The sequence below is a fragment of the Oncorhynchus masou genome, chromosome 30 (assembly GCF_036934945.1).
Source record: "Oncorhynchus masou masou isolate Uvic2021 chromosome 30, UVic_Omas_1.1, whole genome shotgun sequence".
Taxonomy (NCBI): domain Eukaryota; kingdom Metazoa; phylum Chordata; class Actinopteri; order Salmoniformes; family Salmonidae; genus Oncorhynchus; species Oncorhynchus masou.
The window spans coordinates 32,810,181-32,824,942 of record NC_088241.1 but is presented as its reverse complement, the minus strand read 5'-3'; the positions used below and the strand labels follow the sequence as shown (position 1 = coordinate 32,824,942).

At 43.8% G+C, this 14,762-nt stretch overlaps 1 protein-coding gene across 1 annotated transcript in view; it reads left to right on the top strand.

Moving 5' to 3' along the window:
- LOC135522543 (protein scribble homolog) overlaps positions 1 to 14,762 on the top strand; it is a 128,937-nt gene that overhangs the window by 105,290 nt on the left and 8,885 nt on the right. The window contains 9 exon segments of the mRNA XM_064948907.1: positions 1,195 to 1,266; positions 3,779 to 3,847; positions 4,074 to 4,205; positions 5,412 to 5,462; positions 5,710 to 5,877; positions 6,348 to 6,510; positions 7,636 to 7,852; positions 8,023 to 8,115; positions 8,334 to 8,516. Coding sequence (XP_064804979.1) covers positions 1,195 to 1,266; positions 3,779 to 3,847; positions 4,074 to 4,205; positions 5,412 to 5,462; positions 5,710 to 5,877; positions 6,348 to 6,510; positions 7,636 to 7,852; positions 8,023 to 8,115; positions 8,334 to 8,516 — 1,148 coding nt within the window.

Here is a 14,762-nt window from a genome sequence, read left to right as displayed (position 1 = left end):
TCACTAACCTTTTGAAAATAAATAGCCATGAGCATGTGACCGCTGGAATTGAGATGGAGAAATCTCCTGCTGTGAATGAGTCCGGGGTAAATCCATTTGAATTCATTTGACAGAATCCCTTTTGATTTAAACAAAACTGTCCATACATGTTTTCCCATGGAGGAAGTGATCAGAATGTGACTTTTTGAACATGAATGCCAAAACATTCAGAAAATAAAGCTGCTCAAATTGAACCCATTTTGCATACCCCACAATACCATGAGACATCCATGTCTTCCTCACTGAAAAAAATAAACGGTTGAGTTTGATATCATTTAAAAGCTTACTTACTGTTGTCAAACTATTTTTATTAGTTAACGTCAAATATCTACAAACGTGTGAACTGTTATTTTTTTTGTATTCTCATATGTTGTAGTTTAGACCCTATTTTACATAATCCAAGGTTGTGTTTGTCCCTCCATCGGTTGAGACGACATGTTCTTGAATACAGGGTGGGTGTCATTTCCATCATAGAAATGGAATGAATAGATTGGACCTATCCCTTCATACCACTGCTATTTAGCTGGTACGCCATTGAACTGTTTATTGTATTGACATTGTAACTTCTACCACAAAGATGACTGCAGGTCCACCCATCGTCGAATGTCAACTTAAATGGTCATGTCTATTCTGTTTCTATGATTTCAACAGATATTCCCATTCAAGTCTGCATTCTCTGACATGTGGACCTCCAACCATCTTTGCGGTACCATTTGACAGTTGCAAGTTCAAATGTCGTCCCATTTATCAGCCAGAACATAACACCCACCCTGTATTCAAGAGCATGCTGTGTCTCAACCGATAGCGGGCACAACACCAAAACCTTTGATTATGTTAAATAATGTGAATATGAAAAAAATAAGTTTACACGTTCAGATAATTGACGTACGATCTTAAAGGGCAACATTGTTTTCCAGAAATTATGAAATCGTTTAACAACCCTTTTTGTAAGCTTTTAAATGATATCAATCGCAGCAGTTTATATTTTCCAGTGATGAAGACATGGATGTCTCATGCTATGGTGGGGTATGCAAAATGGGTCAACTTTGAGCACCTTTAATTTCTGAACGTTTTGTCATTCATGTACAAAAATGACTTTTACATGTGTAATGTAAATCTCTCCCCATCTCTCTTTGTCTGTCTGTGTATTCGCAGGCGCCCTCCACTGAGCCCCCCAGGACAGACAGTCCTATTAGAGACGCCCCCTACTCACCAACCACACAACCGGTATGTCCACCCAACCCAACAACAGCCCTCCTTTCACATCCTCCTTTAAAGTCCCCTCATTCACACTCCTGCTTTCACAGCACCTATATTTGTTCTCTTTTGACACATAATCCACTTCAGAGAGGGTTTCTCTACTTCATGCAGTAGTAGATTCTGTTTGCATCCCAAATGGCACCCTAGTTCCCCTTCATTGTGCACTGCCTTTAACCAGGGCACATAGGGAATAGGGTGCCATTTGGGATGCGCCCTCTGTTTTTGGAGATTGTTGAGGATCCTACTTGTCATTTGTGCTTTTAATTCTAGCTTTGTTGGAATTTGTAATGAACCCTGACCTTTGCATTGAGAATGATGTTGAAATGTGTTTACCAAGTATCGGAATGTGTTCTGAGTAGGGCTGACACAATTACTGTGTAACCGACGGTTATGGATGAAGACCGTCATTAAATTAAAATAAGTAATAACCGTAAAAAAAAAAATCTTCAATTTGCACTCATCAGACTGAAGGACAGATTTCCACTGGTCCTAATGTCCATTGCTCTAGTTTCTTGGCCCAAGCAAGTCTCTTCTTATTGGTGTCCTTTAGTAGTGGTTTCTTTGCATCAATTTGGCCATGAAAGCCTGATTCACACAGTCTCCTCTGAACAGTTGATGTTGAGATGTCTGTTACTTGAACTCTGTGAAGCATTTATTTGGGCTGCAGTCTGAGGTGCAGTTAATTGCCGATTTCGGAGGCTGTTAACTCTAATGAATTTATCCTCTGCAGCAGAAGTAACTCTGGGTCTTCATTTCTTGTGGCAGTCCTTTAAATTGAAATGCATTCCAGGTTACTATCTCATGAAGCTGGTTGAGAGAATTTATTTATTTATTTTTTACCTTTATTTAATTAGACAAGTCAGTTAAGAACAAATTCTTATTTTCAATGACGGCCTAGGAACAGTGGGTTAACTGCCTGTTCAGGGGCAGAACGACAGATTTGTACCTTGTCAGCTCGGGGGTTTGAACTTGCAACCTTCCGGTTACTAGTCCAACGCTCTAACCACTAGGCTACGCTGCCGCCAAGAGTGCAAAGCTGTCAAGGCAAAGGTTGGCTACTTTGAAGAATCTGAAATATAATGTATTTTGATTTAACACTTTTTTGATTATTACATGATACCATATGTGTTATTTCATAGTTCTGATGTCTTCACTATTATTCTACAATGTAGAAAATAGTTTTTTAAAAAACAAAGAAAAACAACAACCCTTGAATGAGTAGGTGTGTCAACTTTTGACTCGTACTGTATATAGTAATAAAAAAAGGTGTTGTAGCAAATGATCTTTGGTAACCTAGGCAACACCCCCCACAATCCAACAGCAGCACATAGGATTATAATGAATAGAACAGTCTTGGAACCGCTAACCCTGGCAATTTGACTGGTAAACTCGGAATGCCCTGTATTGTGATGAAATCATTTCCATGATAATGTAGAATTATTTTAACTGTGTCCAATGGAATGCATTTTTTGTTGTAATGTCAGTTGAGTTGAATCGACAAATCACAGCACATATTGATGGGTACACTTCCTCCTTTGCTCCTATGGGTAGTGGGTACACTCACAATGGCTGCCAGACCACCAATTGCTGGCAGCATACCACCCTGCATCCCACTGCTCACTTGCCTCTGAAGCGAAGTAGGGTTGGTCCTGGTGGGGCCCTGGATGGGAGACCAGATGCTGCTGGAAGTGGTGTTAAAGGGCCAATAGGAGACACTCTTTCCTTTGGTTTAAAAAATATATATATATACTTGTTGTAAGAGTAGGGGTGTTAACCCTGGTGTCCGGGCTGAATTCTGGTGTCCGGGCTGAATTCCCAATCTGGCCCTCATACTGTCATGGCCACCTAATCATCCCCAGCTTCCAATTGGCTCATTCATCCCTCCTCTCCCCTGTAACAATTCCCCGGGTTGTGATATAAATGAGAATGTGTTCTCATTCAACTTCCCTGGTAACATAAGTATAAAATAAAATACAATTATGCCATTATTTACTTGAATGGGGACGCCCATTCTATTCATTCTATTTCTATGGCAGCACAATGCAGTGAGAACGGTTATTACGGCGACAGCGGTCATTTGGCTGGCCAATTACCGTCATCCAAAAATCCATGACCGTCACAGCCCTTGCTCTGAGCTACTGCACGTTATTCAGCTTCAGAGCGTATGTGTTACAGATTTCAGAGCTAGTGTTCATTTTGCATCGTCAGGGTAGCTCAAGTCAGGGTAGTAATTGCGAAACCATTTTTATTTTGTGTGCACGTTTGTGTGAGAACCATGTTTGCGCCTGTATGTTGAAAGCTCCGGGGTGAAGAATTCCTCTGGGAACAGATTTAGTATCAGTTTCCCCTCCCCAAAAACTGACCCAGGAACACCCATTTTCATCCTACACCTATGTTGAAATATTAGAATCGGGGTGTGTGGCTTGTCATGTAAGCCGTCATGTCAACTCCATGCATTATTCTGTATTTCTTTTTTCAGGCAAGTATTCATTTCACCCCTACTGCACTGCCTGCCAAGGAGGAAATCTCACCACTGAGTCCCTATGAGGTATTGACCTTGAATCCAGTCATAGAGAATGAATGGGGCAAGATCTGTGCTCTCATTGTCCATCATTGACAGTAAACATTCATAGTCCGTTCTCCGTGCTCAGACTGTTGTTCCATCCCAAATTGCATCCTAAATCCCTAGAAAAAGGGAATAGGGTGTCATTTTGGACATAGCCTGCATTGAAATATATGATGTTAACGTCTTTTGTTGTGGTTTTCCCTTCCAGACAAGGCCAGGTGCCATCCAGCCCCCCTCCCGTGGTGGCGGGCGGCCGATCACCTCGCCAGCCACTCCGGACGGGCACAGCAGCCCCAATCCCTTCCAGCATGGCCCCTCCCCCATCAACTCTCAGACCTTTGTAAGACCTCTCACTACCACGTAGGGTGAGGGTGAGACCCCCCCCGATCATGGGTGCCGTCTCACAGCAAGTGTCATTGATGTTCATCGCAACTATTTCCTACTATTTGTAGAAGCTACTTACCAAGGAGTTTGAGCTGGGTCCCTGTCCATGCATTCATTCGCGCACAGTAAAAGCACTATTGTTGAAGACAAGCGCCGTAAAAGTGGACTTGCATTCTCAGCAAGATTTATCTAAGTCGCTACTACTGTAGCCAGAGCCAACCAATGGCTCACAGGGGAGTTCTGAAATGTTTCATTCCATCGGGTGATTGGGCTAACTCTACTTCATCATCCAACTGCTATAAAGCAGCTATGGGTTGAATCTCAGCAATCTCAACAATCTCCAATGTTCCTGTATATAATGCCACCGCCGCCGAGTTGCGCACACATTATCTGAGTGCCATATCTTCAACAAGGCAGGCACAGCCTCATTCGCCCACCCCTACTGTCTGTCTCTTGCACATCCCCCTTCGCATCATTGTTTCTCCACCTTGTTCTCACGCTGTCTTCTTCAGCTTTTCAGTTTTTTTCTCATAGTCTGCCCCTCTCCTTGTTCCTCTCTTTGGCTCGTCCCACTTCATGGACCCCCCCCCAGCTGCAGCCTCGTGCCCCCTCCCCCGACACGATTGATCAGTTCCCCCTGAACCCCAAGCAGGCATACAAGGCATTCGCCGCCGTGCCTCACTGGCTGGCCGTGCTGGAGCCTCCCCCGCAGGTAGGCAGGTCGCCCCACCCAGGCACCCCGTGGGCCCCAGCCAGCATGCTGTGATGGTCGTCGTCACTGTTTTAGTCGCTCCGGCCCCCCTTCACGACTGGCGCAGGCCCCCCACCCTCAAAGCCTGTCCCCCCCCGTCTGGGCCTGTAACCGTGCTCCATACTGTGTTGGAATGCAGTTGTGTTGTACTCTTTGTTTTTGTACTGGTGGTGCGTGCTGTTCACAATTTCCATTCTGAAAGCGATCATTGATCATCAGCCGTCTGTGTCTGTGCTGAGAAGTCCCATCTCAACCATTCTCATCACCTTGCCTGCTTTGTGTCCATAGAAATAGATTCCATTTCTGATTCTATTCCTATGTTTGTGCCTCTCCAAAGTCTGTCTTTCTGTCTGTTCCAATGGCTGCCTCCTGTTTCCCTCTCACACATTCTCTTCTGTGTCTTATCGACAGGATCTGTTTGGCCAGAGGAACAACGTCCACCACAATCAGCCTTCTCCAGAGGTTAGCGTTTATACCACTAGTGACAATACAAATTAATGGCCATACGTGTGGTTTTTGTTGTCTGTGTGATATCAAATGAGTTTGAATGGCAACGCATGTCAGTGTGTGTTAATGTTAATTCGAAGACGTTGAAAAAGTGCCGATAAAACCTGCTTAAAGTGACATTGGCGGTTGGTCATGTCCCGGTCATGTCCCATCTCGTCACACTTCGGTGACGAGACCACTTCTGTGCATGTGGGTCTTTCAGCCTGAGCTGAACAACGAGGTGTTTGAGGATGAGGGGGACGGGGGAATGGGTATGGGTCAGGCAGCCCCCGTCTCTCCCCGACCCTCCCTCTCCTCTGACTGTCTGGACTATATGAGTCTGGCAGCAGTGCCACGCCTCTACAGAGCCTCCATGGACATGGTTGTAAAGGTACCCCCCTGCCCCACCATGGGTGCCCCCAATCGAGCTCAGATTGGGCTGTGGTCTCCTTTGCTTTGGTGGTGATTGCAGTGTCTACATCACTGTTACTTACAGTGAGAAGGGGCGGCGGTGCTATATTTGGTGTCAGAGGTGGGATCCTGTCAATAAATCATCCTCAGAATCAATCGTAGCTAGTGGTGTTGGGTTGTGATTCGACTGCCTAATCAATGAATACTGTGCTGGATATACAGTAAAACTTCCATAACTCTGTGATGATTCTCAATTGAAATGGTCAAATCAAAGTATTTCAGTTTATTAAAAAAAAATCCAAATTTTTATGGACTTTGTTGTGGGATCTGGCTTATGTCTGTGTTCATTGAACATTTGATTGGGCAGGTCGAAACCAACCTCTGTTCCCATGGCCCTGTTTCTCTTCCACCATCCTAACCACCCTATCCCCATGGTCCCCTCCCCCACAGACTCCATCACTTGGTGGCAGAGACGACCTGGCGCAGCGCTCCTTCAGGGACAGACAGAAGTACTTTGAAATCGACATGAAGCAGCAGACGCCCGACACCAAGCCCAAAGGCCGCGTGTCCCTGGTTGGAGCAGACGACCTGAAGAAGATGAGGGAGGAGGAAGGTTTGTGCCAGCCAGCTCCTTTATTTCAAGCCCAAATAATACCCTTCACCCCCTTCTAGGGTTGCACATTTCTGGTAACTTTCCCAACATTCCCAGGTTTTGCAGAAATCCTGGTTGGAGGATTCTGAATTTGCTGCTTAATCTTCATGATTCCGGTACTACTCCAGGAATTAAGGAAAATCTTTTGGGGGAAACTTACAGGAATCTTGTAACTCTACCCCCTTCTGAAAATGGTACAACTCTCTGGTTCATTTTGGTCAGAGAGACGAATGCTGCCTTCATAACATATCTTAAATTCTCAAATACCAGCATGCGATTAAGAAATATCTACTTGAATGCCCTTCCAAATGGTGATTAGTAAGTTGGAAATGGTCTCATCTGAGCTCAAATCAAATTCTATTCTTGTCACATACACATGGTTAGCAGATGTTAATGTGACTGTAGCGAAATGCTTGTGCTTCTAGTTCCGACAATGGAGTAATAACCAACGAGTAATCGAACCTAACAATTCCACAACTACTACCTTATACACACAAGTGTAAAGGGATAAAGAATTATGTACATAAAGATATATGAATGAGTGATGGTATAAAACGGCATAGGCAAGATGCAGTAGATGATATAGAGTACAGTATATACATATGAGATGGGTAATGTAGGCTATGTAAACATTATATTAAGTGGCATTGTTTAAAGTGGTTTAAAGTGGCTAGTGATACATTTTTTACATCAATTTCCATTATTAAAGTGGCTGGAGTTGAGTCAGTATGTTGGCACATGCTAAACGCTGACGTCACATACAATGGAAATGACCTCGATAACAGCATTTTCGGCAGTTAAATGCAACAACAAAACGTTATTTAAATGCAACCCCAAAAACATTATTTATATGTATTTTTTAAATCTGTTAATCTGGTTTTTGAACACTAATTTGTTTACAAGCATGGAAGCTGTACTTTTAGTGCAGGTTGAAGCAGCATTCTCAACGAGTTCAAAGCATGTGAATCCAAGCAACTCGCTGCTCCCAGTTTACAAGTATTATTTTCAGAGTTTCCCACTTGTTATGAACGCAGCATAAGCTCTGATGAATGGAATCCTAATGGAACAATGTTTCTACAATCCCAGAGAGGAGATTCGAACAGCGGGCATTGGAGTACCTGATGGATGAAGATGACGAGGAGGAGGATGACCTGGTGAAGCAGATGGGAGTGTTGAAGGCCACGGGCAAAGTGGTGCTGGACGGGGTGGAGTACAAGGTGGAGCCTGTAGCCACCCCCCGCAGGCACTGTAACACGCCCCCCAGCTACAGCGCCACACCCCCTAGCTACTGTGGCAGCTCAGGGTACGGCCTTTTCTCTTGAATTTATTAGGAAATGTACTTTAAATTAAGATTGATTTGATTGCTCGTCATTATCAGATGCCTTTGTTTTGAGTAATGGAAGATTATATTGTGAGGTTTTTTTTATTTTAAATTCAGCGAATTAATGTTCCCTCATTTGTTTGTGCCCATAGGCCCTCGTCAGTGGATGGTAAAGGAGACTACCAGAGGAATTCCTTAGAGGAGAGCATCAAGCTGGAGCAGCAGAGGCCCAACTCCATGACTGGGTAAAGACAACCAAACATGTCCGAGATTTTAAATCACAAATTCATGTATGTGTTGATTATTATAGTCTTTGCAGTGGTGACGCAACTCCCAAACTTGTGTGTGTAGTGACTCAGCACCTCTTCTGTGTGTGTGACTCCTCAGTCTTCTGCAGTGTGTGTGAGGTGTTATGTGGAGTGTTAGCAGTGTGTTTTGACATTTTGTGTTCATCTCCACCCAGTCTGATCCCAGTGTACCCTGGAGAGTCGGGGGCTCCCATCCGGACAGCCAAGGCAGAACGGAGGCAACAGGAGCGGCTGAGGATGCAGAGTCCAGAGCTGGCCCCAGCTGGAGACAAGGACCTCTCCCCCTCCGAGAAACGGGCTCTGGAAGCCGAGAAGAGAGCCATGTGGAGGGCAGCAAGGTGCACACTTACACACACAGAATCAGGTCACACACACAATCACAAAAGTACATTTGAATATGTGTGAACAAAATAAAGAGACAAAGATCAATATGCTCTAAATACTGAGCTAGGTAGAGAACTAGGAGATTCCTCTTTGCCTTCCCAATCTATTTTTCTGTGTTTCTACTATTTTTGCTTTTGTGAGATGTCGCGTTTCTTATCTTTTCCTCGCGTTATAGTGACTGATTATCAGAGATTCCTCTTAAAGGAACTTGGGTAGTTAAATAAAGGTTAAATACATTATAATAGTTTACATTTGAGTCATTTAGCAGAGGTTCTTATCCAAAGTGACTTAGTTAGGAGTGCATACTGGTCCCCTGTGGGAATCAAACCCACAATCCTGGCGTTGCAAGTGCCATGCTCTCACCCATCTACAGACAATACACAATAATGACAAAGTGAAAACTATGTTTTTAGATATCTTTAGCAAATTTATTGAAATTGAAATGCAGACATCTTATTTACGTAAGTATTCACACCCCTGAGTCGATACATGTTAGAATCACCTTTGGTAGTGATTACAGCTGTGAGGCTTTCTGCTTAAGTCTCTAAGAGCTTTCCACACCTGGATTGTACAATATTATTGCATATTATATATTTTTTTTATTCTTCAAGCTCTGTCAAGTTGGTTGATGATCATTGCTAGACAGCCATTTTCAAGTCTTGCCATAGATTTTCAAGCAGATTTAAGTCAACTGTAACTGTACCACTCAGGAACATTCAATGTCGTCTTGGTAAGCAACTCCTCTGTATATTTGGCCTTGTGTTTAGGTTATTGTCCTGCTGAAGTGTGAATTTGTCTCCCAGTGTCTGTTGTAAAGCCAGGTTTTCCTATAGGATTTTGCCTGTGCTTAGCTCTTACGTTTCTTTTCAGCCTAAAAAAAATTCCTGAGTCCTTGCCAATGACTAGCATACCTCATAACATAATGCAGCCACCACCATGCTTGAAAATATGGAGAGTGGTACTCAGTAATGTGTTATGTTCAACTTGGCTCAAACATATTCAGGACATAAAGTTAATTTCTTTGCCACATCTTTTGCAGTTTTACTTAGTGCCTTGTTGCAAACAGGATGCATGTTTAGAATAGTTTTATTCTGTACAGGCTTCCTCCTTTTCACTCATTGAGGTTATTATTTTGGAGTAACTACAGTGTTGTTGATTCATCCTCAGTTGATCCAGCCGCCTTTCCCAGCCATCAAACTCTGTAACTGTTTTAAAGTCATCATTGGCCTCATGGTGAAATCCCTGAGCAGTTTCCTTCCTATCCGGCAACTGAGTTAGGAAGGATGCCTGTATCTTTGTAGTGATTGAGTGTATTGATACACCATCCAAAGTGTAATTAATAACCTCACTACACTCAAGAGATATTCAGTTTTGTTATTATTTTACCCATCTACCAATAGGTTCCCTTTGCGAGGTATTGGAAAACCTCCCTGGCCTTTGTGGTCGAATCTGTTAGAAATTCACTGCTCGACTGAGGGACATTTCCACAGTCGATAGCACGCTGGACTTCGGGCTAGAAGGGTTCGAGACCTGCTCCCTGACTGTTTCATCACTCAACGAAAATATAGGCCTGGTCCTCTGTTGCTAGCCAAGCCGGCTGGCCGTTCATTCTGTCGGTTAGGCTGCCAGAGACGCGACCCAGTCTTTTTTGTTATATATGTGTGGACACGACCCAGTCGTTCATTCTAAGTGTTCGGTTGCCATGCTGGCTGGCAAGTGTTCGGTTGCCATGCTCTAATCCATTGCTTGCCAGCCAACTACTGCTAAACAGTCAGGTCAAACAGTGCAGCTAGAATAACCACAAAGTAGGTGCATTTGTTTAAGCTGTTTTGGATTTCGCCTGGCATATAACATGTGCTCTCTTGTCAGCACACTGTTCAGAGGAGCTAGCCCAACTACATAGCTAATGTAATCACTTCAAACTGAAGCTGGTAAAACAGCAAACTCGCTGCATTTCATGACGTTTGACCAGTTTTTCTATTGAAATTTCTTTGTTTTCGACTGGCTGAGAAAAGATGTCTGTTCATTCTATTGGTTAGGTTGCCAAAAACGTGACACAGTCGTGAAGTCTATGTTCTATATGTATGGGTGCGACCCAGTCGTTCTTTCTAAATGTGCCGTTGCCATGCTGCCTGTAAACCATGCAGCTAGAATAACAGTTGCATTTAATTTCATCTGTTTATCTATTGACACTTCTTTCTTTTTATCCATCAAAATGTATTGTAACGACCCTAGTCCCAGGGTCCCAGGGTCGTTACAGTATATTTCAACTGGCTGAGAAAATACGTTCATTTTCAAGAGAACAGTGGAGATTAAATACACTGCAAAAAAATAAAGGGAACTCTTAAACAACACAATGTAACTCCAAGTCAATCACACTTCTGTGAAATCAAACTGTCCACTTAGGAAGCAACACTGATTGACAATACATTTCACATGCGGTTGTGCAAATGGAATAGACAACAGGTGGAAATTATAAACAATTAGCAAGACACACCCAATAAAGGAGTGGTTCTGCAGGTGGTGACCACAGACCACTTCTCAGTTCCTATGCTTCCTGGCAGGTTTGTTTTGGTCACTTTTGAATGCTGGCGGTGCTTGCACTCTAGTGGTAGCATGTGACTGATTCTACAACCAACACAAGTGGCTCAGGTAGTGCAGCTCATCCAGGATGGCACATCAATGCGAGCTGTGGCAAGAAGGTTTGCTGTGTCTGTCAGCATAGTGTCCAGAGCATGGAGGCGCTACCAGGAGACAGGCCTGTACATCAGGAGACGTGGAGGAGGCCGTAGGAGGGCAACAACCCAGCAGCAGGACCGCTACCTCCGCCTTTGTGCAAGGAGAAGCACTGCCAGAGCCCTGAAAAATGACCTCCAGCAGGCCACAAATGTGCATGTGTCTGCTCAAACGGTCAGAAACAGACCGACGTCCACAGGTGGGGGTTGTGCTTACAGCCCAACACCATGCAGGACGTTTGGCATTTGCCAGAGAACACCAAGATTGGCAAATTCGCCACTGGCGCCTGTGCTCTTCACAGATGAAAGCAGGTTCACACTGAGCACATTGTGACAGACGCGACAGAGTCTGGAGACGCTGAGGAGAATGTTCTGCTGCCTGCAACATCCTCCAGCATGACCAGTTTGACGGTGGGTCAGTCATGGTGTGGGGTGGCATTTCTTTGGGGGGCCGCACAGCCCTCCATGTGCTTGCCAGAGGTAGCCTGACTGCCATTAGGTACCGAGATGAGATCCTCAGACCCCTTGTGAGACCATATGCTGGTGCGGTTGGCCCTGGGTTCCTCCTAATGCAAGACAAAGCTAGACCTCATGTGGCTGGAGTGTGTCAGCAGTTCCTGCAAGAGGAAGGCATTGATGCTATGGACTGGCCCACCCGATCCCCAGACCTGAATCCAATTGAGCACATCTGGAACATCATGTCTTGCTCCATGTCTTGCTCCATGCTTTAGTCCAGGTCTGGGAGGAGATCCCTCAGGAGACCATCCGCCACCTCATCAGGAGCATGCCCAGGCGTTGTAGGGAGGTCATACAGGCACGTGGAGGCCACACACACTACTGAGCCTCATTTTGACTTGTTTTAAGGACATTACATCAAAGTTGGATCAGCCTGTAGTGTGGTGTTCCACTTTAATTTTGTGTGACTCCAAATTCAGACCTCCATGGGTTGATAAATTTGATTTCCATTGATCATTTTTGTGTGATTTTGTTGTCAGCACATTCAACTATGTAAAGAAAAAAGTATTTCATAAGAATATTTCATTCATTCAGATCTAGGATGTGTTATTTTAGTGTTCCCTTTATTTTTTTGAGCAGTGTATATCCTGAACAAAAATATAAAAGCAACCATTTCAAAGATTTTACTGAGATACAGTTCATGTAAGGAAATCAGTCCATTGGAATAAATTCATTAGGCCCTAATCTATGGATTCCACATGACTGGGCAGGGGTGCAGCCATAGCTGGGCCTGGGAGAGCATAGGCCCACCACTTGGCAGCCAGGCCCACCCACTGGGTTGCCAGGCCCAGCCAATCAAAATGTGTTTTTTTCTTCCCCACAGAAGGGAAAAACCCACATTACAGACAGAAATACCTCCTCAGCATTTATATTTTTGTTCAGTGTAATATTGAAACTATGTTGCAAATGTCTAGAGACAGACAGCAACGTTGTTTCAACTAAATGTTAGGCTAGAAGCGGGGAAATAATGACTAGATCCCTTTACAGTGGAGATCAAGTTAATGAATTGGCTGGCTGTGCTGATGGGACAGTGGATGATGATGCATGATTTCTCAGTTGGAACAGAAAATAAGATTCCCATTTTTGTGTCATGCGTCTCGACCAATCACAATGCTTGTTTTTACCAACCCGTTGTAGAAAAATCATGTTAAACACTGTTATTGCACACAGAGTGAGTCCATGCAACTTGTGAGACTTACAGTACCTTCGGAAAGTATTAAGACCCCTTCCCCTTTTCTACATTTTGTTACGTTACAGCCTTATACTAAGATTTATTTAAAAAATAAAATATAAAGTCTAATCTACACACACTACCCTATAAAGACAAAGCGAAAACAGGTTTTTGTGCATGTTTACAAATGTATAAAACAACTGAAACTTTATTTACATCAGTGTTCAGGCCCTTTGCTTTGAGACACTCAAATTGTGTCTCAAATTGCTCAGGTACTTCATGTTTCCATTGATCAACCTTGAGGATGTTTCGACAACTTGTTTGGAGTTGAACTGTGGTAAATTCAATTGATTGGACCTTTTAAGAGTAGGTCACACAGTTGACAGTGCATGTCAGAGCAAAAACCAAGCCTTGAGGTCAATGGAATTGTCCATAGAGATCAGAGACAGGATTGTGTCGAGGCACAGATCTGGGGAAGGGTGCCAAGAAGTTTCTGCTGCATTGAAGGTCCCCAAGAACACAGTGGCCTCCATCATTCTTAAATGGAAGAAGTTTGAAACCACCAAGACTCTTCCTAGAACTGGCCGCCTGGCCAAACTGAGCAATTTTGGGAGAAGGGACTTGGTCAGGGAGGTGACCACGGTCCCGATGGTCATTCTGACAGAGCTCCAGAGTTCATCTGTGGTGATGGCTGTCCTTCTGGAAGGTTCTCCCATCTCTGCAGCACTCCACCAATCAGGTCTTTATGGTAGAGTGCCCAGATGAAAGTCAATCCTCAGTAAAAGGTACATGACAGCCCACTTGGAGTTTGCCAAAAGGCACATTAAGGATTCTGACGATAAGAAACAAGATTCATTGGTCTGATGAAACCAAGATTGAACTCTTTGTCCTGAATGCCAAGCGTCACATCTATAGGAGACCTGGCACCATCTCTAAGGTGAAGCATGGTGGAGGCAGCATCATGTTGTGGGGATGTTTTTCAGCGGCATGGACTGGGAGACTAGTCAGGATCGAGGGAAAGATGAACGGAGCAAGGTACAGAGAGATCCTTGATGAAAACCTGCTCCAGAGCGCTCAGGATCTTAGACTGGGGCAAAGGTTCACCTTTCAACAGTACAATGACCCTAAGCACACAGTACAAGATAACGCAGGAGTGGCACAGGGACAAGTCTCTGAATGTCCTTGAGTGGCCCAGCAAGAGCCCGGACTTGAACCTGATCGAACATCTCTGGAGAGACTTGAAAATAGCTGTGCAGCGACGCTCCTCATCCAACCTGACAGAACTTGAGAGGATCTGCAGGGAAGAATGGGAGAGACTCTCCAAATACAGGTGTCAAATGTGTAGCGTCATACCCAAGAAGACTTGAGGCTGTAATCGCTGCCAAAGGTGCTACAACAAAGTACTGAGTAAAGGGTTTGAATTCTTATGGAAATGTGATATTTCGTTTAAAAATAATAATAATAATTCTGACATTTGTAAAAACCTGTTTTTGCTTTTTCATTTTGGGGTATTGTGTGTAGATAGATGAGGGGAAAAAAATATTTAATCCATTTTAGAATAATGCTGTAACGTAACACAATGTGGAAAAGTCATGGGGTCTAAATACTTTCCCAATGCACTGTGGGACTTATTAAGCACATTTTTACTCCTGATCTTAGCCTTGCCGTAACAAACGGGTTGAACACTTATTGACTCAACACATATCAGCTTTTCCTTTTTTATCAAATGGTAAACAATTCTGAAAGCATAATTCAACTTTGACATTATGGGATATTTT